Genomic DNA, 24,265 nt, shown 5'->3' with positions numbered 1-24,265 from the left:
ATCTCCTACAATTTCCTTCTAAAAACCTCTGGCAACTCTAACTATTTAACAGACATACAATTTAAAAATACTGGTCTCATCTACACAGCTTTGGTGAGATGCTACAGCACCTTTAAATGTAAAATCTTTAATATGAGTTCCATTTTCTAGAAGCACAAAAAGTGAATAGAGCTACCTGAATTAAAACAGAATACCTGCTTCTTATGCAATACCCTGCATTTTGTTATACATTATGAAGGTTAAAATAATAGAAATACTTCAGCCTGAAAAACATGATCCAACTGTTTCATCACTAGAAATGTATTCCTAGTAGGATCAAAATTATTCTCAAGGTAAGTGCTGCCATATTTATCCAATAATATAATCACAGGAGAATAATTTACACTTATAGTATCTAGTTTTAAATTTGTTTGTAAAGCCAATGTAAAACCTGTTTTTTGTGTTGTGATGTTCAAGCACTGAATTAGGAGGTGGATGGCTGGATAGAAAGGAACAACAATAATTTTCCTGCATGTATTTCTATTTATTAAACAGGCAGAAGAATATTCCCTACTTATAGGGAATTCCCTAATAGGGTAACCCCATTCAATAGGGGTTGTCCCTTGAACCTCTTTAAAATGAATGAAACACTCATGGATAAACCTTCCAGACTACAACTTTCAAAAAGTGGTATTGCTGAGGTAAAACTAACACTGAGATTGTAATTCCCAAAGGTATGCAATAGACCAGTGATGGCTAACCTTTTTTGGATCCCGTGCCAAAAGGGGGAAAGTGCAGGGGGGCGTCGTGCACGGGCATGCCCACACCCATAATGCTATGGGTATGACCCACCACGCATGCGTGCTCGACCCAGCGCAGATGCACGCTTGACCAGCGCTCCCCCTCCCGCTTTTGGTGCGGTTTTTTCGCCCTCCCAACGCCCCAGAGGCTTTCTAGGAGCCTGGGGAGGGCGAAAACAGCCTCCCCCACCCCCCTGGAGGCCCTCTGAAATCTCCGGAGGGCGAAAAACAGCCCTATGGGCAACCCAGAAGTTTGGGAACTGTGACTTTCAGTTTATCTGTAGGGTTGTTTTTCGCTAAAATGTCACTAAGGACAAACCGGAAGTCTGTTCCTGAATTTCCGGTTTGCCTGTAGGGCCGATTTTGCCCATACGGCCTCATACTATACATAAAACTGTAAAAAAAAACCACCACCCTACAGATTAGCATATACATGGATATAAAGAGGGAACTGACCTTGAGCTATTGCTATTGCCATTATTCTTCTTAACCTTCTTAGTTGGTGGGTCCTTGGCTTTATTTTTTTTATTTTCTTCTACTTCTTCTTTCTTTTTGTGCTTCTCTTTTTTCTTTTCTTTCTTGTCTTTCTCTTTTTTCTTTGGTTTATTCTGTTGTGGCTGTGACAGGGCAGCCAACTGTTCATGCACTGCTTTAAGCTAAGGAGCAGACACACAGATCAATACAATTTTGTTTTTTAAAAAAATATTGTTTTATCCCCTGTCCTATGCTGTGATGACCCCACACTCACTTTAGTGTGCAACTAATTGCTTTTCCACAAACATCTGAGCTATATGTTCCTTAATCCTGTGCATGCTTCAAAAATGACCTGCAGTTGATTTGGACCCACACCAAGCAGCCAAAGTGTTTCCAGGTTTCTATGCAAGCCTACAAAGTTTCCACACCTTCAAGTGTTGCACAAATTTCAATATGTCCATACTTTAAAGCAGTGCCATTTTTTCCAGTCAAAAACCTGAAAAAATGGCCTGCTTTAAATGAAGCAGGTGCTGTGTTCATATAAGACCAAAGGTTCTTTTTCCAAATCATTTTCCAAGAATGCACACCTCCGTTTGTGCATGTGCATACATACAGACATGTGAGAGAAAGAAGAAAAAGTGCAAAACAGCACATATGAGCAGGAATATATTCAAACAGCTATCAATAATGCTGCTTAATGATCAAATGGCAGTAATTTGCTGGCCTTTCCTGGGACTGGAAGCAACAGAGTCAAGCTTCTATGATAGATTGGATGGCAGAAATTGTATTGCTGCCAAGAAAACAAAATGTACATATCCGTATGATCACTAGTGACTTCAGCTCGGCTTAAGGGCATCTTTATCTTTTTCTGTAGTACTGAGTGGGTTATGATACTGAAAGTTTTCCCTAGCATTTTAAATGTTGAAAGGAGAGCCTAGTGGCTACTATATCCCCAGCACAGGCAATAAATAAGCTTCTGCTAGTCTAATACTATCTGGTGAGCTTCTGTCTTGGAATTTCTTCCCTTACCCAATCAAGATAGGATAGATAAAAAAAGACTCAGGCACAGGCCCAACCAACTCCTCTTGTTATTTATGTATGTAGTGAAATATTAAAAACTGGAAGATGTGGGCTAGAACAGGGGTCGCCAGCCCCTGATCTGTGGACCGGCACTGGTCTGCATCATGCCAGAAACTGGGCTGCACAAACAAGCGAAGCCCCATCTGCAGGATGCCGACAGCACAAAAAACAATGTCCATCCCCCAGGTCCATGGAAAAACCTTTCTCCATGGAACCATCCGTGGTGCCCAAAAGATTGGGGACCACTGGGCTAGAACATGTGTAGTGGGTATGGAGGAAACCAAGCAAAACCTGATCTCCATCTAAAAACTAGAATTACGGAAGTAACTGTAAAAAAGAGGATACAGTCAGAATCAAAAGCAGGATACACAAACGTTTTACCTGTTCCTGGAGCTCTGCTAGCCGCTGAGCTCGTTCTTCTTCAGAATCATCTGATGAACTGTCACTATCAGAAGAACTATCACTGCTGCTGTCACTGGATGATGGTGGGGGCACTTTGGGTTGTGGCTGCACTACTACTGGAGATGAAGCCGGAATCACAGGTTCTTCAGGTTCATCTGGCATTTTAGCAAACCGCATTTCAAAGACATCCTGGCAAAATACATGGGCATATGAATGCTATGCTTGTAACAATAGCATTATTCTGAAGAAGTTTTCTTGTGGCACACACCAAAATATTGGTATCTTCAAACAGAATTAATTCAGAAAAATGCTCTGATTTGTTCTTATCCTGAATACCCCCCTGCAGTTTATCAACCTAGACACTTTCTGATCAAAATCAACTTAATCTTGAGGTCCCATTATTTGTAAGAATAGGTGAAAGGTGTTATCCTATTCATTTGGCCACTGCGGAATGCAAGAGGCATGATCAGCAACATAATAACATGATTGAGGATGGGATTTCAAGGATTCCAGAAGTGTTGTTTGGATATTAAACATGCTTATTAATGTTGACACAAGTTTAATTTTTTCATGACTATTCCTATTAAAAAATTAGGCCAAAGTATATGAGTGTTTTGCTCCTACATTTCATTGGTGTTTGAAGAGGGGAATCAGTAAACATCAAAGTAAGGTACAAAGGCCTTTACCTCTGACATTTGGGATACATATTTTAAAGATTGAGTAACAAAAAGAATTGAAATTCCCAAAAATATAAAACATTTGTAAATTACTCTGAAAATTATTCTATGACTTATTAAAAATTATACATTTATGCATTTAAAGTAGGACGTGGTTTCAAATGAATTTTAAGTTACCTGTAGTTTCCGTGCCATGGCCACTACCTCATGATCTGGAGGGTTATATTTGTAACAATTGGAAAACATCAATCGGACATCAGCTGAAAATTCCTGAGCATCTCTGTAATCCCGGTTCTCCAATTTCGACTGAAGATTAAACAAAGAACTTTAATTATAAATAAATTTTAAATCATTTTAAAATACCATGGGTATTATTTCCTATAAATAGAGCAAAATATTTTGGCATTTCAGAGATAAGATTATCAATTCTCTATAGAAATACTCTGCATGTTTTCTGAATGTATATAAAAATAATATTATTTTCAAACCAAATAATATTTAAAAAATGACAGGGTATCTCTTTTGTTGATAATCCCGTTGGGTTTTCTGTTTTAGTTTGTATACTCCATAAGAGTACAAAGAAACAGAAGTATCTACCCTGGTAGAATAGTAAAAAGATGGAAATTAGCTCCACTTTTCGAATTGCTTTATTTTGTAAGAACAGAACGTGAACAATAAACTAATATAAAATGGGCACTTTTTTAGCCAGACATTTTGTTTCTCTTATTTTTTCTCTTAAATTCCATTACAATAAACCAGGGAATTATAATCCATACTCCAGAATGCATACAGCAGAGAATACAGGAAACCTACCCTATAGATAAAAAACTCTCAACGTCAGTGACTATAAAATGACAACTTTAGAAGACAAATCAAGGCAGATTTAAATATTGTGCTATGCCATGCTTTTTTCCCCTTAAGCAGGCTTGGTGAATAAATCCAAACAGTGTAGTTCTCCCATAAATCTAGATCAAAATAGGGAAAAGATATTTATTGCTCAATCAAAAGTGGTTCTTAGTTCTTTCTAGCAACAAAGAAACTTCTAAACAGGAAATGGATTGGGATAAACAGTAGGTTTCATTTAAACTACTTGTTGTCAAAATTATTTTGTCTACAGCAAGGATATGTAAAGTACATATGACATTCATTCAGGAGAAATAAAACTATATGATCACCAAGACCACAAGCTTGACTTAGGGGAGTTACCAGCACAAAGTGATTCACTATGAAGGCAGCTTTCATTAATATAGGAGTTGTTCATAAATTCTCAACCTATAGCAATATTTCCCAAGTACATCCATCTCACATTTCCACATCTACACCAAAAACAAATCTTGTATTTGAAATGAGAAATATTGCTTTAACAATAATTCTAACATAGAATGTTACAATCTGTGCAACTGCTTTCTTAACAGTTGATCCCTGATTTACCACTATTGTCTCAAAACATTAGGTACATGACTAATTATTTACTAAATAATCCTAAAGTGTTTTTGATGAGAAATAATGTCTATAAACCATATTTACCCAATTTGGGGTAATTTACTCAGGTTTGGGAAACATTGCTATAAGGATAAAAGAGAATTCCTGTGAGGAAATGACTCTTACTACTTCTGCAAAAGAAAGAATAAAATACTCTGCAAATATATTGTCAAACTTGTATGTTAGATTTCTACCTTCTGTCAATGTTTTAAATCTGCCTAAAAGGGTTTTTGTTTTATATTAGCCTCTATAAATTAAATCAAATTGAATTGAATTAGAAGTACGACTAAAGCCAACCTATTATATAAGGCAAGGAAGATGCAGAAAAGACAGGGTAAGCATTGCCACATATATTGATACTCTGTTTCAGGCTTGCACAATTCAGAGGGGAAAGGGCCATATTGATAATTAAAAACAATTGCCACAAAGACCAGATGCACACAGACCAGTTGTTTGGCAGCTAGTAGCTTGGCAACAGTGATGGAGCTGACAGTGTCAATGAAGTCTGGAGGCTCTCAACCAAAGAACTTCAGGACCACAACAGTGTTCCTTTTTGACATTAGCAACATTTGGCAGAAGTAGATTTATGGTGGGCCACAGAGAAGGCTACTTTTCAGGGTGTAAGAGATCCATGGATGTTGTATAGACTTGCTCTATTTGGTACTGTAACAGAGTAGATCCAAATATTTATTTCCAAAAGGAAACTGGACTTTGATTTTTTTTTCTTTGAAAACATTTCTTCAATGAACTGAAGAAACTTCCTCAAATGAAGTAAAGAAGCTTCTTGGATGAGAAATGAAACATTTTCAAAGAAAAAACCAAGAAAGTCTCATTGTCTTTTGAAAAAAGGACCTTTGGGACAACCATTTTTTCCCCAATTTTATTAACATGTAAAATACACACACACAAAACTTAGACGTACAATACATTTACACAATGCAATACAAACAGGAGCTTCCTGTTCTTTCTAGTAGCAATTATCAATCGATAGCGCTCACCTTATATTATTTTCCATTCAATTGTATTTCATTTGGGTTTCACCATTCTAAACTTTCATATTTTACTCATAACTATTATTTTTGAGTTTTGTTATATTCCTTCATTGATTCTTGTTTCTTTCCTCCAACAACCTATACCATTTATCCCATATCTGGTAGAATTCTGATTCTTCTTTTCCCTGAATTTCTTTAGTTAGTTGGGACAACCATATTTTTAACATATGTATTTATACCACATGAGAGTTGAAAAAAGACACCCACGCTTACTTTAATTGTACTCAGGTCCATGGGATGCTTAATGATATCACGATAATCATGGAGTCCAAGAGCGTCCACATCCACAGGTTTGTAGAAGGGCCATGCATATGCAGCATGTTTCTTAGCAAACATCTCCTTTATGATGCCACCACAATACTTTAATTGCTCTGACACTTTGCTATTGTTACTTTTTTCTATGACATGTTGCTGAGAATCTGGAACATCCTTCTTTGGAGGTTTCACAGGTCGGCTTTCCCTTCGTGGACCTGTCTTGACAGACTTGGGTTCAGCTGGCAATGATGATGATTCATGAACTGGGTCTATTGTAGTAGGAGTTGTAGTGTCTGCTTTCCTCTTCACTCCCTTTTTTGTCTACCAAAGCAAACAGACATTCTATGTAGCCTTCTGTTCTTTATTTGCCACAATGTATACGTGTACATGAGGTTATGATTCCTTGGCATAGGAATATGTTATTATCTATATTTTTAATTGTTGATTACTTTTGTTATCTTAACCTTGTTTATGCATGGTGGGAATGTAAGCCGCTTGGAATCAGTTGACAATTGTAGCGGCATATAAGCCTATTAAAATAAATAAAATAAATGAATGTACCATGGAATTCTCATAACTAAGCAAACACTCCATATATATGAAAATAACCAGACATCATGTATAAGTATCTAAAATACCATATAAGGAACAGAAAACAATCAGAAAATCTGGCATGGAACTTGTAGTGAAGCTGAATTTGATAAAAAATCTGTGTCATGACTTCACTTAATAGTTTAAGAAATTCAGAATATTTTCAATTTTTTTTGCTGCTATTACTTTTATATTATTGTTGTTTGTGTTATTATTATTTCAGGGATGATGATGATGATGATTATTATCATTATCATCATCATCATTATTATGCATCTCAATGAATAAAAAGATTCCTTCCCCTGGTAAAGAAAGCAAAGACCAATAGGAAATCTTGCTGAGGGAAGAACTTGGAATAGTTACCGTATTTTCAGAATATAAAACGCACCAAGATTTTGAAGAGGCAAATTTAAAAAAAAAGATTTTGCCCTTTGCAGACTTCAATAAAACGGGCCCCTTTTTTTTGTCAAAAAAAGGGCATGCGTAGCCTTTAGGAGGCTTGTAAAGTGCTCCTGAGGATTGGGGGCAAAAACCAGCCTGTTTTTCGCTCATTTTTGCTCTCCCCAGCCCCCAGGAGCACTCTGGAAGCCTCCTAAAGGCACAGCCATTTTGGTGAAGGGGCGGGGTTTCAGAAGGCCAAAAATGCTGTATTCAGTGTATAAGACGCACCCAGATTTTCAGCCTCTTTTTTGAGGAAAAAAGGTGCGTCTTATACTCTGAAAAATACAATATTTCATGATCATTCTACTATTCAAAGTAGATTTTTCACAGATTTTCTATATTCCACAGAAGACAAATAATTTAAAACGTGTAAATAGGAGTGGAATTCCAAAATTGAAATGTTTTACATATCTATTATATCAGTGCTATATGACTTTATTTCAAGGTTAAAATTGGATGTTTGCAATGACTCTCTGAACAAAAATGTACTATAGAAAAACTTCAGATTTAAGAATAAAGGCTATTTTAACTTCAGCCAAATAAATTTGGTGATCCTTCTACCCTACACATTTAAATGTTCATACCCTAATAAGGAACACATTATTCATCCACATAATTCAATTTTATCTACCATGTTTCCCTGAAAATAAGACAAGGTCTTATTTTCTTTTTGAACCCCCCCGCCCCCCAATAAGTGCTTGGTCTTATTATCTTTGAGGTGGAGGATGCGGCAAGTGTGGTCACCTCGTGGCTGCTGCTGTGTTGCAATATTTTCAGGGAGGGCTTATTTTCAGGGGAGGGTTTATTTTAGCGCATGCGCTCAATAGCCCGATTGGGTTTATTATCCGGGGAGGTCTTATTTTCAGGGAAGCAGCAACTACACATAATTTCAACACTTTTTCTTATCTGCCTAGAAGTTATAACAGTGAATCTTATAATTTTATAAGCTAGGGTTTCTTGTCCAAGGGTTTCTGCAATAATAATTAATCTTAATAAACCCTTGGTGTTAAGAGTCCCTAAAATAATAAATGTCTTGCTGAGTTAACATTTTCATTTAAGATTTTCTTTGAGCAACATTTAAAAATTGAATTTCTTGACAGCATACAAACTGTGCCAGTTATTGGGAGCCATGCAGAAATAGAGCATTGCAGTGTCATAACATATTCCTGCTTCCTAACCTTCAAAAACAGAAGAATAAAAGTTAAGAATTTAATGAAGCAGTCTTAAGGAAAGCTATAAAGTACCTGAGCACGGTTTTGTATGACTTACGGCAAGTTTTTCCATTAGGTGAACAATTAATAGAAGAGGAGTTCTAATGTACGCACCTTCATGGGTTGTGCAGATGTTGGGATAATCGGGGTGTGTGTCTGAGAGGGCTGAGGAGCTGAGGCTGAAGGTGGGAGGGGAGGAGGCAGTGCTGCAGGAGGCTGGGGTGGCACCACTGTCATTACTGGTGTCTGAACAATTAGGTCAGGGGCTAGAGAGGGAAAGGAATGAGTTGTTTGCACCGGCTGAGAATTTTGGGGTGGAGCCTGCGTCTGTGGTGGGGATGATGCTTGAGTTGCATTCTGTACCGCTGCTGCTCCTGGCTTTGATGTCACTGTAAGAGAGTCAATGTATATCAAGTCTCTAAAAATACAAATTAACATTTCATTTTTTTTCATTACAGACTTTTTCGTCTGAGAACTCATATTTGTATTTGAATTACAACACCATTTCTCAATGACTACATACTAATAGACTTTATTCCATTAAAGATAGACCATCCATCGTATTCTTCCTTTTTTCCTTTCTCCATTCAATTTTTGTTAATTATGCCCATTTCGCAACTTTCAAACTAAACTGTCAGGGTAAAGCTTTACTTTCTGGAAATATATACCGTTTCCCTAGATTTAATAATGAGTCAGCTTTCAGGCTGCACTAATCTGCACTAATCTATGGGTTACTTGAACATGACTTATACAATATAAAATATAATTGGCTGGATTCACACATGCAGAGCAGTTTATACCCACAATGCTTGGATTCACACTACACATTAAGTCAAAACCAAACAAATTGTATTACAACTGAGTACAATGTACAAAACTATCTTTTATCTGAAAGATTATTTTTCAAGTACAATTACAAACATACATACACATAATAGCATTTGCTAGTTCAAACAAAGTACAAAAACTGAAAGTACAGAATGCAGCAAATTAAATATCTATACCTGTTTCCTTTCTACCACGTCCTCTCCCTTTTGTTTGGACTACAACGATTTCTGTTTCTTCCTGGGTCATTTCAGAGATTTTTTGTAGGAAGAGTTTTTCTAGAGCTTCTGCCATCAAAACAATATCATCCCCTGGCTGAACAAACAAACAAACAAACAAACAAACAAATAAATAAATATATAAAAATAATCACACATATTAGGAGTCATCAATCTGAAGACAGACCAGCCATATTTTTGCCATTACATGACATTGTAGAAATATAGCATGAAATATAGAGGTTACAATGTAATCTGCATGTGATCTTTGTAAGTAACTTAGAACTCACAGTGTGATGCAGTTGTTGCTTAATTCATATGTCCTCTGCATTAAGTGAGTAAAGTTTTACTATGTTGCTGTTTTATGCATTGCATCTTAAGCTGTATATATTTTGATTTTTTCATTTATGTCTTTTGTCATTAACAGATAAAAAACTGCAATCATTTTAGCTATCAACCATAGAGGACCATTCAACATACAGAATTATACATTTACTCTATTTTCATGGTTACAATTACTAAAAGAGATATATTTTGTGTGTGACCAAGTGAGAGACAGATATCCTGCACAACTAATTTACAAAGGCTTTTTGTTGTTGTTGTAAAATGTAACAGTGTTCTGGATAGAAATTTAGGAGACTTCAAAGCACCTTTTCCCATTATATACTTATTATCTCTAAATATGAAAAACTGTGGTGGACAGATTCATGAAAAATTTGGAAAAACCTGGATCTGACCCTTTTTTTAAACTGGCAACTCTACAAATTCTTTGTTTCTTGGTTATATGTCACTCTTTCTTTATATTAATTTTTGCAAGGAGAAAACTATGGTCTTCTGGATGATCATCCCCACTTACAAGGAAAACCGATGCCCCTGACTGATAGCTTTCCTAATGTAATGCTCAGGAACATAGCATTTTAAATATAACAAAATAATGATTCAGCAATCACGAAAAATTTCAAACCATTTTCATTCTACCATCATTCTACCATTTTACCATGTAAAATATGCAGTTGTAATTGGCTCTTTCAAGGAAACAGTGTGAAATCAAAATTTGGAAGCATTATTTTCTATTTTTCATCAGTATAGCATATTAATATTATACTCTTGAAAGGTTTATTTAAAATATTTAAGATTTGTATTAAGGAAAACTATTGTTTTAAAAATGCTTACAATAATAAACTGCACATGTAAAGTAACAGAAGTCATGGCTAGTGAAACTCTTAAGCAAAGTAGCATTGATAAGTGTGGAATTCTTAGGTTTTGTCTAAAGTTTGAATTTTAAAATAAATTGTATTTATGTAAACTAAGAAGTGTGTAACCTGTTACCCAGGGGTTACATAAGAACCTTTTGTTACATTCATGCATCTGTCACCAATTTCAGACCTCCTTTGGAAGAGACTGTTTCAAATATCAGGCAAGAACAATCTGTTTCCTTCCTGTAACCTGCTCTCAATAGAGGTGGTACATTCAAGGTTGTTAGACAGAAAACATAACTTTTCTCATTTCAGTCCAACAGGTCATCCCTTTGACACTATCGCCTTTTGAGTGAGTGAGGCGGGGGGGGAATGGAGAGAGAAAACTGTCCACAACTGAAATAAATACACCATTTTACTAAGGAAGGAAAGAAGGAAAAGAGCAACTAGCATACCCAGATTTAAGTCCATTCTTAACCACAAAACTCAATTATTTATTTATTTATGTGATGATGAGCCAGTCACACACTATTAGTCCAATATAGGTCACATGATTGCTGCTAGAGAAAATGGGGGGAGAAAGAGGAGCAGCACGCACCAACTTCAGCTCCTTTAATTTAATAAATTTATTTAAAATTTAAATTTAATAAATACATATGTACAAACTAAAAAACTGACATCTCAAATTGGAAATACATAGATGATACATCATTTGAAAGTCCAATTTATGAGAAAACTAACCTTATTATAGATGTAACAATTTGTAAACATTGTATTGAAGTCCTGGATACATTCTTGAGCATTCCAGTAGTAGTTATTCTCCAAACGTTTCCTTATTGTTCCCATGTCCATAGGAGTTTTAATAATTTTGTAATAATCCTATGGGAAAATAAATATGGCCAATAAAAATTCCTTGAAGTGGCAACATATTTTCAAAAAACAAAATTTAAAACATTTTTCATATCTATTATGAGTTGTTGATACAAATTATTTCATGACTGAGAAGCAAGCAGTTAGTCCTCAATTTACAAACATAATTTGAGACCAAAATCTCTGGTCATTGAGTGAAACGGTTATTAACAAATAACAATGTGACTGCTTCATTCAATAATTGCAATCTCAGCACTCCAACTTGTAGTTGTTAAGTGATCTCCTGTGTTGTTAAAAATGACAAAGCACAAAAGTTGTATGCTAGAGGAACACGGAAACCCTCAAGCAGGCAGCCTTTTCACTCTCAAAGAGGTTGGCTGAAAAAGATCCATCTCAATATTCAAGCAGGATTTTGGTACACAGTGCTTGTAGCATGGGGTATTTGCAACCAGTCTGGAAAGACAAGAGGGAATTCTCTTGTTTATAGATATAGCATGCCATGTAAATAAAACATGTGTTTAATAATGAAGGTTTATGGTGTAAATTACATTAATCTAGCCACTGTTGCATTTAACTGGGTGAAGAAAGGATTTAGTGAGTTGTGCACATTCATTCAATCATCCTGACAATTATTGTAATTGAGGGGGAGTCAATTTTAATTTTAAAACATTTTTAGCACTGTCTGAAGCTAAACACACAGTCAACTACATCACATAATCAACCAGTATCAATATAAACCAAAGGAAATCCTTTAGGCAAGTGGCAGCAGCTTCTGACATTCTCTGGTAGTGTCCCTTGGGGAAGATGGAGAGAAAATCACAAATGGAGATCATATTTGTGAGGTGCTTGGAACTTATTGTACCATATTTTCCCGAAAATAAGACCTACCCTGAAAATAAACCCTAGCCTGATTTTTTAAGCCCTACTCAAAAAATAAACCATAGTGAAGATCATCATCAGCCTTGGGGTGGGGTGTGTGTGGCCAGCACCAGAGGCAGCGAGGGTGCAGAGGCCGACATAGTCCAACAGCAGCCACAGCCTGCATAGAAATGAGTTGATTACCTGTCCAAGCAGCAGATGAAGGCAGAGGTGGGGGAGGGGAAGGCAGGTGATCCCAATGCACCATGTGGGCCGCAGGCAAGCCAAGAGATGTGAAGATGAGTCTCCTGTGGTTGGCTGCCCACTCCATCCCACCATCTCTTGGCTTGCCTGCTCATTGCAGCCGCAAGCAGCAGTGGGTCGGCGGCCATGCGGGGGTTTTGCTGGATAGAGCTGCTGGAGCCACTGCTGCAAGGATGGCTTGGCTGCAGGGCTCTCAGATGGGGCAGCGCCACATCCCCATCTTGTGGTAGCAGCACTGGCACGCCGTGTGGCCTCTTGGCCCATAGAGGCCACGAGCAAGCAGAAGTGGGCCTCCCCATATATGAGGGAAAAAAATTAAGGCATCCCTGAAAATAAGCTCTGGTGCTTATTTTGGACCCCCCCCAATATAAGACCGGGTCTTATTTTCGGGGAAACATGGGTAAGTGTGAATAGGTTGCCAAGGGCTCAGATCACAATCAGGTGATCTTGGGGGCCTGCAATGGCTGTAATTTCTGGCACTGCTCTAAATGCCTTCAGTCAGTGTCACTGTAATTGTGAACAATCACTGAGCAAATGGTTGTTAGGCAACAACTGCCTATATCTTGTTCATCCATAGTCCTACTTAGACAAAGTATGGAATCTGTACCTAAAAAGCCATCAAACCAGAATTTTAATTATACTGACTAGACTGGGCGTGGCCAAAAATTTTCAGCTATTTTCCTAAACCAATAATTGAATATGCTGATTATTATCATGCCTATTGGCAGTTCATAACAATAGGTCAATTTTTTTTCTTACTACTACCTTACTGTATCTATTTTTCTTTTGAGTTCACTTAATGCAACTTTACCATAATCAAGTTATAGACAAGTTCTGTAACTTTTAGGTTAGAATACTTCCACAAACAAAACAAAGTAATAAGCAATATCTGTACTATAAGATTTACTCCAGGCAATTATACTCTCAAATACAAATGAAGGCCAAGAAGCCTTAGGGTGTATGTGTATATATGTATATACATAACTTTAATTCACTAATTTAAGAAAGATAAAGAAGCAAAGAAAAGTAGGGAAGGTATCTTTTCCAAAACTTCAAAAACACATAAATGAACCCTTTTCCAAGTAAAAAGCAGGTAGTCCTTGCTTAGTGATTGCCTGGACATCAGTTACTATGGTGATGAAAAAGTAATTCTCCAACCAATGTCCTCATTTACAACTTTTTCACCATCTCTTTTGATCACATGTCTACCATTAATCAATTAATGCGTATTGGCCTGAGTAAGATCATAAGCATAGTTGCAGTCATGATTTTTCACTTAGCAAATGCTTCACTTAACAATTTGTGTTCTTGGCCCCAATTGCAATTGCTAAATAAGGATTACCTGTATTCCCATTCAAAAACTGTTCATTTGTCTAGAATTGGACAATGACTAAATCAAATGCATTTTTCCCTCTGCAGTAATCTTTAGTAAGATCACAGCTTGAGCAGGACAGGAAAAAGAATGGTCATGTCCCGTCAAGTCATAATAGAAACAGATTTCTAGTTGGAGAATACAAATCATATATGGCTGTTACTATGACTTTAAATACACTTTACACATCTTTCTGTTAAGACAATATTGTGCTTATAATAAATATTTATTTAACACTGTTTATTCAGAGTGTAGAATGATATAACTTCTACTCAAGAAATTATGTTTCTAAATTAGACAGACTTGGTCGAAGAACTGAGGAATTGCATATTCCTGTACCTACTATGGCAACTAATATAATCTATGCATATTACTATCCTTATTTTACTATGATCCTCTTTTGCTTCATATTCATATTTTTAAAAAGTAGCCCACAGCATGTTTTTGATGGTTTCCAATTTATCAGGAACTCTGAAGAAAAAGTAACACATATTTTCTTTTTCATCCTCATAAAACAGCATATTTATAGTTTGTGGTTGTTATATCTCCAAAACAAACCCATTCTTTGTTTGCTGTCCACAAATGTTTTTTTTTAAATTCACTTACGTTTAAATTTTCTTTCCTCATGTTAGGTGTACTTACAGGGAGGTTTAGCTTGACAGCATCCACAGGCTGCTGGAAAGGCCATGAAAACTGATGTTTCCATAGTGTCCTGAGCACCACTTTGAGTAGGTACTGTAGTTGGTTGGTCATGCGCTTGGGTTTACTAGGATTTGAGGTCTCAGGTGGAGATGGGTTAATGGATGAAGGATTGCCTTGTTGGGGTTGGGTCTGTGCCTGTGTTGTAGACATTTGTGTAGCTTCTAGTCCATCCCCCATTACTGACAAATTTCTCAGTCTTGTCCCAGGGCCACTCTCTGAAGACATGCTATCGATCCCATTGCATTCTGTACCAGTCACTCTGCAAAGCAAATTCATAAATTAATTAATTGTATATGCTGCCCAACTCCCAATGTTACAAATTATTAATACATTTTAAACAATGAACAATATAAAAAGCACACAAAATAAACAATGGTAGCAGAGAAAACAAAGGTAGATAGGAATAAAGAAAATATGGCTTTAATCACCTTTGCTTGGGGAAATAAGGGAAAATTGATGAGTGGCTGACAGTTGTCAGAAACACAGGCTCTAATACTAAGCAATAATATGGCTGAGTGCAATTTTGAACCAAGGTGAAGTCAATCACTAAAACATCTCAAGGATGTTAAGTACTATATCACTTAGAACTCATCACAAAAAATATTAATATAGAAAAGTGTTCTGGTTTTCAATAAAAAGAAAACCAGAGCAAGCCAATATGCATTCATTTTTCTTCTAAAGAATATGGGAATATTAAGCAGATGGCTGATGGTCTAACACTTATAAAGGTACATTTAAAAGTTAAATCTTGACTGTTTTATCTAGAAATATTAGTATATCCTTAACCTTCATTCTTGCCCTTTTTTCCCAGTGTCCCTTTCAGAAACATACCTGAACCTAAGATTCTTTTTAATAATTTACCAAACTGAAAATATTATTTTAATAGTAGAATAATAAATATACTTTGAAAAAAAAAGCAGAGACATCAGTTGTGTTGCGGCTATCCTAAATTCCACATTTATTCATTTTACATCCCTCTAATCCAGTGGTTCTCAACCTTCCCAATGCTGTGACCCTTTAATACAGTTCCTCATGTTGTGATGACCCCCAACCATAAAATTATTTTCCTTGCTACTTCAAAACTGTAATTTTGCTACTGTTATGAATTGTAATGTAAATTATCTGATATGCAGGATGTATTTTCATTATTACAAATTAAAGCATAGTGATTAATCACAAAAAGAATATGTAATTATATATTGTGAAATTGTTTGCTAATGAAAATAATATATATAATATAATATAACCTCTAACCTTGTTACAAAAAGTCCATGAAACATTTCAGTTGGTAACAAAATAAAAATAAAATGGAAAAAAACAGACAGAAAAAAAATGGGTCAAAAAGAAATACAGTACTAGGTTGGATATCCCCTCCTATTTTTCATCTTATCCTACTGGTTCTTTATCAATTGTTGTTTGTAACTAAGGATTGTAACTATTATTATGACCTATGACCTATTCTTGCTGTTTATATGTACACTGTGATTTGGTGCACTGGAGACAAATTCCTTGTGTGTCTTATCACACTTCACCAATAAACATTTCTATTTCATTCTATTCCTATTTCATTCTATTCTATCCTATCCTATTCCTATTTTATTCCTATTCCCATTCCATTTTCCTATTCCCATTCTCATTCCATTCCATTTTCCTATTTCATTCCATTCTATTCTAAACATGGAAGCTTAAAACTTAAAACTAAAAAGATGTAGTGCTTTATTTTTTTTCAAAGCAGCTGCTGAAGATATTTTGTGATGGCTACCTTTTCCCCCCTCCGCTCCTAAACTCCTAGAATCTTCTCGCTGCCAAGTTTTCCAACCACTCATTCATTCATAGATATCGCGGGAAGGACAGAAGTTTTTACAGAAAAGGGAAAAGCTGAACATCTGGAGCCAGCTGCTGCAGAGTGCTCGCGTGAACTTATGAGTCTCTGAGGAGGCGGAAGGGACATCGTTGCCATCCTTCCCGCTTCGGTTCTCGGCTCCTTCTTCCCGGCGTCCCCTCCCCTCACTGCTGGGACACCGAACTCAGCCTGGCCACGTCTCAGGGCGCTGCCTCGCCGGCGCTCAGGCACTCCATTCTCCCCCTCATCAAGCACAGCCATCCGATCCGCCCACCGGTGCCTCTTGTGTCGCAATTGGCTGGGCGCCAGTTGTCCTCGCGCCGCCGCTCCTGTCAGGTAGCCCCACCCTTTCGCAAGGCAGCACCCGCTGCTGCCACTCCCCTGGCTCCAAACACTGGCATGCAGGTGTCTCGGTTCCTAAGACCATCAAAAATATATCTTTTCTTAGGCAACCTCTGTGAAAGGGTTGTTTGACCCCCAAAGGGGTCGTGACCCACAGGTTGAGAACCGCTGCTCTAATCCCTTTTAACAGTGGAGTCAGGGTGACTGAAAAGAGCTGAGCGCTTACTGCCTGGATGCCCTTCTTGACACCTACGCAGAGTTCGCAGCAGATATTTACTCTTTATTCCCTGATAGAAAAACATCTGTTGCTGCCTAGGATTGAACTCTCAGCCTCCTGAGTATGAGGCGACATCTTCACCTCTAGGCCACTGTGTCGCTCATCCTAAATTTCACATATATCTAAAATACATTTTTAGAAAACAAAACTATAGTGATCTGCAATTCAGTATGAAGTTTTATTCATAAATGCATGGCACAACATAGAAAAAGAAACCCATCAGGACTAGATTCAGCAGTCCATCTGCATTTTAAAAAATGGGGCCGCTGGTTTGAAACAGGGGTCAAAGAGGCCATATATGTCAAAACTGAACAACCCTCTCTCAATATAGGGGGAGGGATAATGACATCAGCTGTCTCCAGTCTAAAACACAGTCCATTCAACAGTTCCAAGAATGCTCCACACTCATTTGCATCATTCAGGTGACCCTGAGGACACAGATAAACCTCCTTGTGGCCTTAATGACTCTCTAAAAAGAATGTAAATGACCAGCTGTCTGCAAGGAGTATAAATCATTCTGTTCCCCACCATCCAGTCAGAGTTGAAGAAGCTTCTTGGATGAAAAGCTAAATGTTTTCAAAGAAAAACCAGAAAGTTCAGTTGCCTCTTGAAAAAGCACCTTTGGAATACTTTGATAAGAGGTGCATGGGTTTTTAAAAAATGTTATACTCAACTTTCAATGAGAAAACTAAACAATTCAATGCTTGTAATATTGCCATCCTAAAATAAACATTGATAGAATTCGAGTATTTTATTTGTATAATCTCAATAATCTATGCTACTTAAGAATAGATGTTAATACATTTAAACATATTATACAAACATACTTTTCAGAACATTGCTTTTAGAGATGCATTACTGGTATGACTAGTATATTGATTTTTATTCATTAGTCATTTTATTCATTATTTTGTTATGAGTCCTAATTGGTCATGTTTTAAAAGCTGGGGGGGGGGGGAATTCTGAAATGCTAAAATCATGAACTTAAATTTGTTAGCAGTTTATGGAAAGTGATTTTTTTTCTCTTTCCTATGCTTTAGTCTTGCATCCCAAAACAATATTCTGTACTATAAGAAATTGCAGTGAATACTCTTCTTACAAAGCACTGCAGTATAGAAGACACCCAGGAGAGGGTGCCAAAGCAATAGAAAACATTACCAAGGACATTCAAGTTCACAGTTCATAATTCTGTGTCTGCTAGCTACAATTTACAGATACCACTTTAAATGTTTCAGTATACTGTTGGGCCTTAACAATAAAGCAATAAAATAATAAGCAATAAAACAAAATCAAACTAGTGTTTAGACTTTAAGAGAGCCGATTTCAATGAATTTAGGAATGGGAAGGATTCCATGAATGAAAATCTTAAAGGAGAAAATAAATGAAAAGGCTTGGGAGATTCTGAAAAATGGGATTATAAAAGCCCAGTCCAACAAAATACTCCTGAAAAAATAAAAGAGTCAAGAAAAAACCAGCGTGGTGGCATCAACAACACCCTATAAACTGAAAGTCAAAAAGGATAAGTACAAAAAATGGAGAGAGGGGCACATAACTAAGGCAGAATACCAACAAATAGGCAGAAAGCCAGGAGAAAGCCAGGAAAAACTAAGGGTCAGAACAAAGTAAGACTTGCAACAAATGTCTAATAATAGTTTCTTTCAACTTGTAAAAAACAAGAAAAAAGTAAGAAAGGAAATGACCACAGCAGGGAGAAAGTAGAACTGCTTAATTCATTCTTTGCATCTGTCTTCATGCAAGAGGAAAAAATAGACCAATCTGACAAAAACAGACTAGAAATATAAATTAAAATAGGCAAGAAAATGGTAAAATAACACGTCTATCTTAAACAACTTCAAATCACCAGGACCAGATGGATTAGATCCCAGAGTTCTGAAAGAGATGGCAGAGGTGATCCCGAAACCACTGAACAATATCTTTCAAATATCCAGGAGCACTGGGAACTACAAGAGGTCTGGAAAAGAGCTGATGTGGTTCCTATCTTTAAAAAAAACGGAGAATAAAATGGATCCAGGAAACAGATCTATCAGTTTGACATCAATCCCTAGGAAGATTCTGGAAAAGATAATCAAGCAATGGATCTGTGAACACCTGGAATCATAGCTATTACTAGAAGCCAACATGGGTTCTAGTAACATATCACATGAAACAGATCTTATTACAAGGCTCCCTTCCTAAAACTGGGGACTAAGTTTATAAAGTATAGTCAAATGTGCTTACTTGGAAGTAAAGCTTAATGACTAGATTTGTTTAACTATGGAGGGTAGGCAAACACTCCAATCATAACCACAAAAATGATGGCATGATTTTCCAGAATTTTGATTGAAAAATACCTTAACACTGCACTGTACCATAGATTTAATAAACATTAAAAGTGAACAAACAAAACTCCCCTCCTTTTTCAAGAGGAAAAATTGAAAATAGTATCTTCCAGAAGTTTCCTGGTCTCAATTTCAATTGTAAACAAAAGTATCACCGAAAACTAAACTGTACTACCATATTAAAACATAACTGATTTGATTTGTTTGAGCACAGCGTAGGAGTTGTGTAATTATAGTTGGGTGAAAAGTTTCTTACAATGCAAGTGAATAATTAATCTATGAACATTCCTATGCCTCCCGCCAGCTCTAGTAAAAAAAAAGCTGCATTGCCAGCACATGCAAGAGAAATTCAGCAACTCAAGTAACATATAAATGTTCTTAAGCTAGGTGGGTAATGGGGAAGAGAAATGAACATGTTTTAATAGTTCTGCAAAACCATGGCTTTGTTGTTTTCTATTGCATCATGTCATGGTTTAGAAGTACCAATATGTGTGCGGGAGGGGAAACCTTCCCAGAAATAATGCATTTTTGTTGTGTTAAACATGTGAAGAAGTCACAGAAATAAATGAATTAAAGATCATGCCTGGCATTCAACTAAAACACTTTGGAGGTTAATGCATTTTGTGCATTTACCCAACTGCGTAACTTGTTAAACAAGGCGTGGTTTAAATAGATGTGTTTTACAAAAACAACAATTACCACAGTTCATTGTTTGGCTTAAAAATATAAACACTTACCCAGAAAAACAATGCATTTTAAACATTTACAAATAATCTGGGGTAAACTGTATCCTGGAGACTAGAGATGAAAAAGGGAAATATCCTCATTAGTTTGCTGTTCTGGTACAACAATCCATATCATGTTAAGTGCCAACAATATGCTCTTAAGGCAGGGGTCCCCAACCTATGGCCCACAGCCCACTAGTGCCATGAGGAAATTGCAACTGGGCCACAGAAACGGCCAGCAAACACAGGCAATCTCACTTGTGTTAGTAGTGATCACATGTGCTGCATTTTAGCTGAAGCAGAGCCAGTTAGCACAGAGAAGAAAACATGACCATGGGATGCTGAAACAGGTTGTAAATGTGGATCATCACCAAATACTCAAATTATGCAGGGGTACTGCAACACCAGGAATTTTTTGAGAAGTTGTAACTATCATTTGTCCAGTGTGGTTGTAACCCTGAATTGTTACTGAACAGATGGTTGTATCTCAATGACTACTTCTAAGTTGTCTAGTAACATAAATAAACCATGCAGAACTGAGAAAGAGAACAAAGCAAAGGAAAAACAATAGACAGCTACTGTAGTGGCTAAGATGCTGGCCTAAAAACCAGGAAACTGTTGATTGTAAGCTTCTCTTAAGCCTAAAAGGCAGCTGAGTGACCTTGAACCAGTCATTAACTCTTGGCCCAACCCAACTCACAATGACTCTCCCCCCCCCCCCCGACCGCTTCTAGACATGCTGTTCAGGAAAGACCAACTGACAGTCTCTGAAGCGAGGCATGGGAGGAGTCACATGTGGGACATACCAAAGCTAGATGTCCATGGGAGGAAATCATTGGGCCTGATCCCCCCGAGTGTCCAACACACCTTGGAGAACCCTCCTACCAAAGGATGCCTCCGCAGAGGCATAGGCACGTCTTTGGTTGTTCGGGTTTTCTCCCGCGTAGAATTGGAAGTATCTTCACGACGTTTCGATGAAGTCTCATTCATCATCTTCAGGCTGGTGCTTCATTGCTCCTGGAAGCACCAAGTCGGAAGCACCAGCCTGAAGATGATGAATGAGACTTCATCGAAACGTCGTGAAGATACTTCCAATTCTACGCGGGAGAAAACCCGAACAACCAAAGACGTACATACAAACACCCGCGAAAACCTCAGAAAACATATACATACATACATACATACATACATACATACATACATACATACATACATACATACATATATATATGCTGGTTTTGTTGTATTCAGATCTTTTCCCGTGTAAGATTGCGATTGTCTTGGCAACGTTTCTTCTGAAGATGGCAAGTGACATCTTGCTGAAACATTGCCAATATATATATACTGTATATACAACAATCTAATAATAATTCGGATGTCTGAAGTAGGAAAAAAATTCACATTTTGGAATGATTGAGAGAAAACTCCTAACCTTAGTTGAACTGGCTGCTGTGGCATGAGCTGAACAGAGCAGTTCATACAAGACAGCTAAAATACCATATTTTTCGGAGTATAAGATGCACCTTTTTCCTCAAAAAAGAGGCTGAAAATCTGGGTGCGTCTTATACATCGAATGTCAGTTGGTCTTACCTGGACTGCATGTCTAGAAGCGGACATGGGAGGAGTCACATGTGGGTATTAACACGGCCCATTTGCCCGGAGACTGAGGTAAATTTGAAGCCACTCCCTCTGCTTCCTCCTCATGACTCCCCAGATTAACCGACGGTCCAGTCCAAGAAGAGCCTGTGAGGGAAGGGAACAAGAACAAGGGACAACAACTCCCTCCCCCCCAGGCCTGACTGACCGACTTCTAAGCTCTCTCAGGCCTCCCCTGCGCAGCTGCCAACAGTACGGGCGGGAAATGACTCCTCCCACGACCGCTTCTAGACATGCTGTTCAGGAAAGACCAACTGACAGTCTCTGAAGCGAGGCGTGGGAGGAGTCACATGTGGGACATACCAAAGCTAGATGTCCATGGGAGGAAATCATTGGGCCTGATCCCCCCGAGTGTCCAACACACCTTGGAGAACCCTCCTACCAAAGGATGCCTCCGCAGAGGCATAGGCATCCAGCCGGTAGTGCCTAATGGAAGGAGAAGGCGAAGCCCAAACAGCCGCCCTGCATATATCCTCAATGGGCACCTGGGTAGCCCAGGCCGCAGCCCAAAGAGCTTATCTGACTCAGTCCAATCAATGAGAGTACAAGGTTAACCCAGTCTGGATACTCCTCCCCCTCACTATGGAGAAAGCCGCACTCCTGGTAGAGTGTGCTGTGATGCCTTCAGGGACTGGAATCCCCCATGCCTCGTAGGCCTTGGTGATGGCTAACCTGATCCACCTGCTGATGGTAGCGGGTGATACCTTCGGCCCCCTAGAAGAAGGTTGGAAGGATACAAAGAGCGCCTCCGGCCTCCTGAAAGCAGCCGTGCGCCTGAGGTAGATGCGCAGGGCCCTATGGACGTCCAGGCTGTGCCAGGACTTCTCCCTTTCTCTGGAAGGTGCCGGACAGAAGTCCGGAAACACCACCTCCTGAGCCCTATGGAAAGGGGTATTGACCTTGGGCAGGAAAGTGGGGTCTAACCTGAATACCACCCTGTTGTCATGAAAGGTGCATAAGTCCGCCCTGGTAGATAAAGCGTTGATCTCAGACACCCGCCTGGCCGAGGTGATGGCCACTAGAAACACCACCTTGAGAGTCAGGAGCTGAAAGGATACCTCCCTCAGAGGCTCGAAGGGTGCCTCCATGAGAGCCTGGAGCACCATGGGCAGATCCCAAGTGGGAAACCTATGGATGACCGGAGGCCGAAGGTTAGCAGCGCCTCTGAGGAATCTCTTTAGCACCAGATGTTGGGATAGGGATCTAGATACCACCTCCCCAATGACTGTGGCTAAGGCTGATATCTGTCTCCTGAGGGTATTGGGAGCCAGCCCCTTCTCCAACCTGTCCTGGAGGAACTCTAAAACCTGCGGCGCTGAAGCAGAGGCCGGGTCTACCTGGGCTGACCTGCACCAGCTTACGAAGGAACTCCAGGTCGCATCGTAAATGCGCGCATGAGGAACGTTTCGCCGGATTCCTGGAGAAAAGGAAGAGACGGAACCTATTCGAGGGATGGGAACGAAACTCTAACTGTAACCCAAACTCAACTGTGTGAAGAACCCATGCATCAGTAGTCATGTGCTTCCAGCGATCTGCAAACAAGGTAAGGCGGCCGCCGATCGGGTGATCCGACCCTGAATCACTTGTTTCTGTGGAAGGGATGACCACCACCCCCTCGAAAAGGACGTCTACTGGGCTGTTGGTGCCTGTATCTGTCCCTAGAAAAATTCCTATCCCCCTGCCTGGGATATCTAGTTGCAGAGTACCTCGGCGGTTGGAAGTCCTTTCAGAAGTTCGGTATGAGGACCTCCTGGGGTAGGGCGCCAGGTCAGAGTGCTTAGTCGTGGAGGGGAAGACCTTGCACTTATTCTTATCCTTGATCAGGATAGGGTCAATGGATGCAGTTCCGATATGTGTCTGGTCGACGTCACTGCGACCAAAAAGGCCACCTTCAGGGACAACAATCTAAGGTGGACTGTTCGCAAGGGTTCAAATGGAACTCCCATTAAGGCCCTGAGGACAAGGGGTAGGTCCCAAGTGGGAAATCTATGTACTTGGGGAGGCCTGAGATTTGCCACCCCCTTTAGGAACCGCTTCATCAGGGGGAGGTGAGAGAGAGTGGAATTACCCTCCCACCCGAGAACAGAGGACAATGCAGCCACTTGGCAATGCAAGGTGGGAGAGGCCCCCATCTAATCCCTTCTGTAGGAATTCGAGAATCTGAGCCACCGAGGCTTTGGTTGGACAGATACCAAGTGGATAGCACCATTTGACAAACGCCGACCACGTGGAGTTGTAGATCCGAGTGGTTGACAGGTGCATCGAGGCCTCGATGGTTGCTATGACCTTGGAGGACAGGTTAGTGCTCCTCAAGCATCAAGAGATGCTGCTTAA

The 24,265-nt window shown here is 38.8% G+C and overlaps 1 protein-coding gene across 8 annotated transcripts in view; it reads right to left on the bottom strand.

Annotated features, from left to right (window-relative positions):
* The window catches only part of BRD4 (bromodomain containing 4), a 104,234-nt gene that overhangs the window by 29,106 nt on the left and 50,863 nt on the right, over positions 1-24,265 (bottom strand). For all 8 annotated transcript variants that reach the window (XM_081970186.1, XM_081970190.1, XM_081970188.1 and 5 more), the window contains 8 exons: positions 14,690-15,008; positions 11,425-11,562; positions 9,449-9,584; positions 8,559-8,833; positions 6,160-6,522; positions 3,590-3,718; positions 2,715-2,924; positions 1,236-1,435 (listed from right to left, as the gene is read on the bottom strand). In XM_081970186.1, coding sequence (XP_081826312.1) covers positions 1,236-1,435; positions 2,715-2,924; positions 3,590-3,718; positions 6,160-6,522; positions 8,559-8,833; positions 9,449-9,584; positions 11,425-11,562; positions 14,690-15,008 — 1,770 coding nt within the window. The remainder of the gene's footprint in view (positions 1-1,235; positions 1,436-2,714; positions 2,925-3,589; positions 3,719-6,159; positions 6,523-8,558; positions 8,834-9,448; positions 9,585-11,424; positions 11,563-14,689; positions 15,009-24,265) is intronic.

This window comes from Natrix helvetica (genome assembly GCF_964273705.1).
Source record: "Natrix helvetica genome assembly, chromosome: 1".
NCBI lineage: Eukaryota > Metazoa > Chordata > Lepidosauria > Squamata > Natricidae > Natrix > Natrix helvetica.
This window is presented reverse-complemented; position numbering and strand designations above follow the sequence as displayed.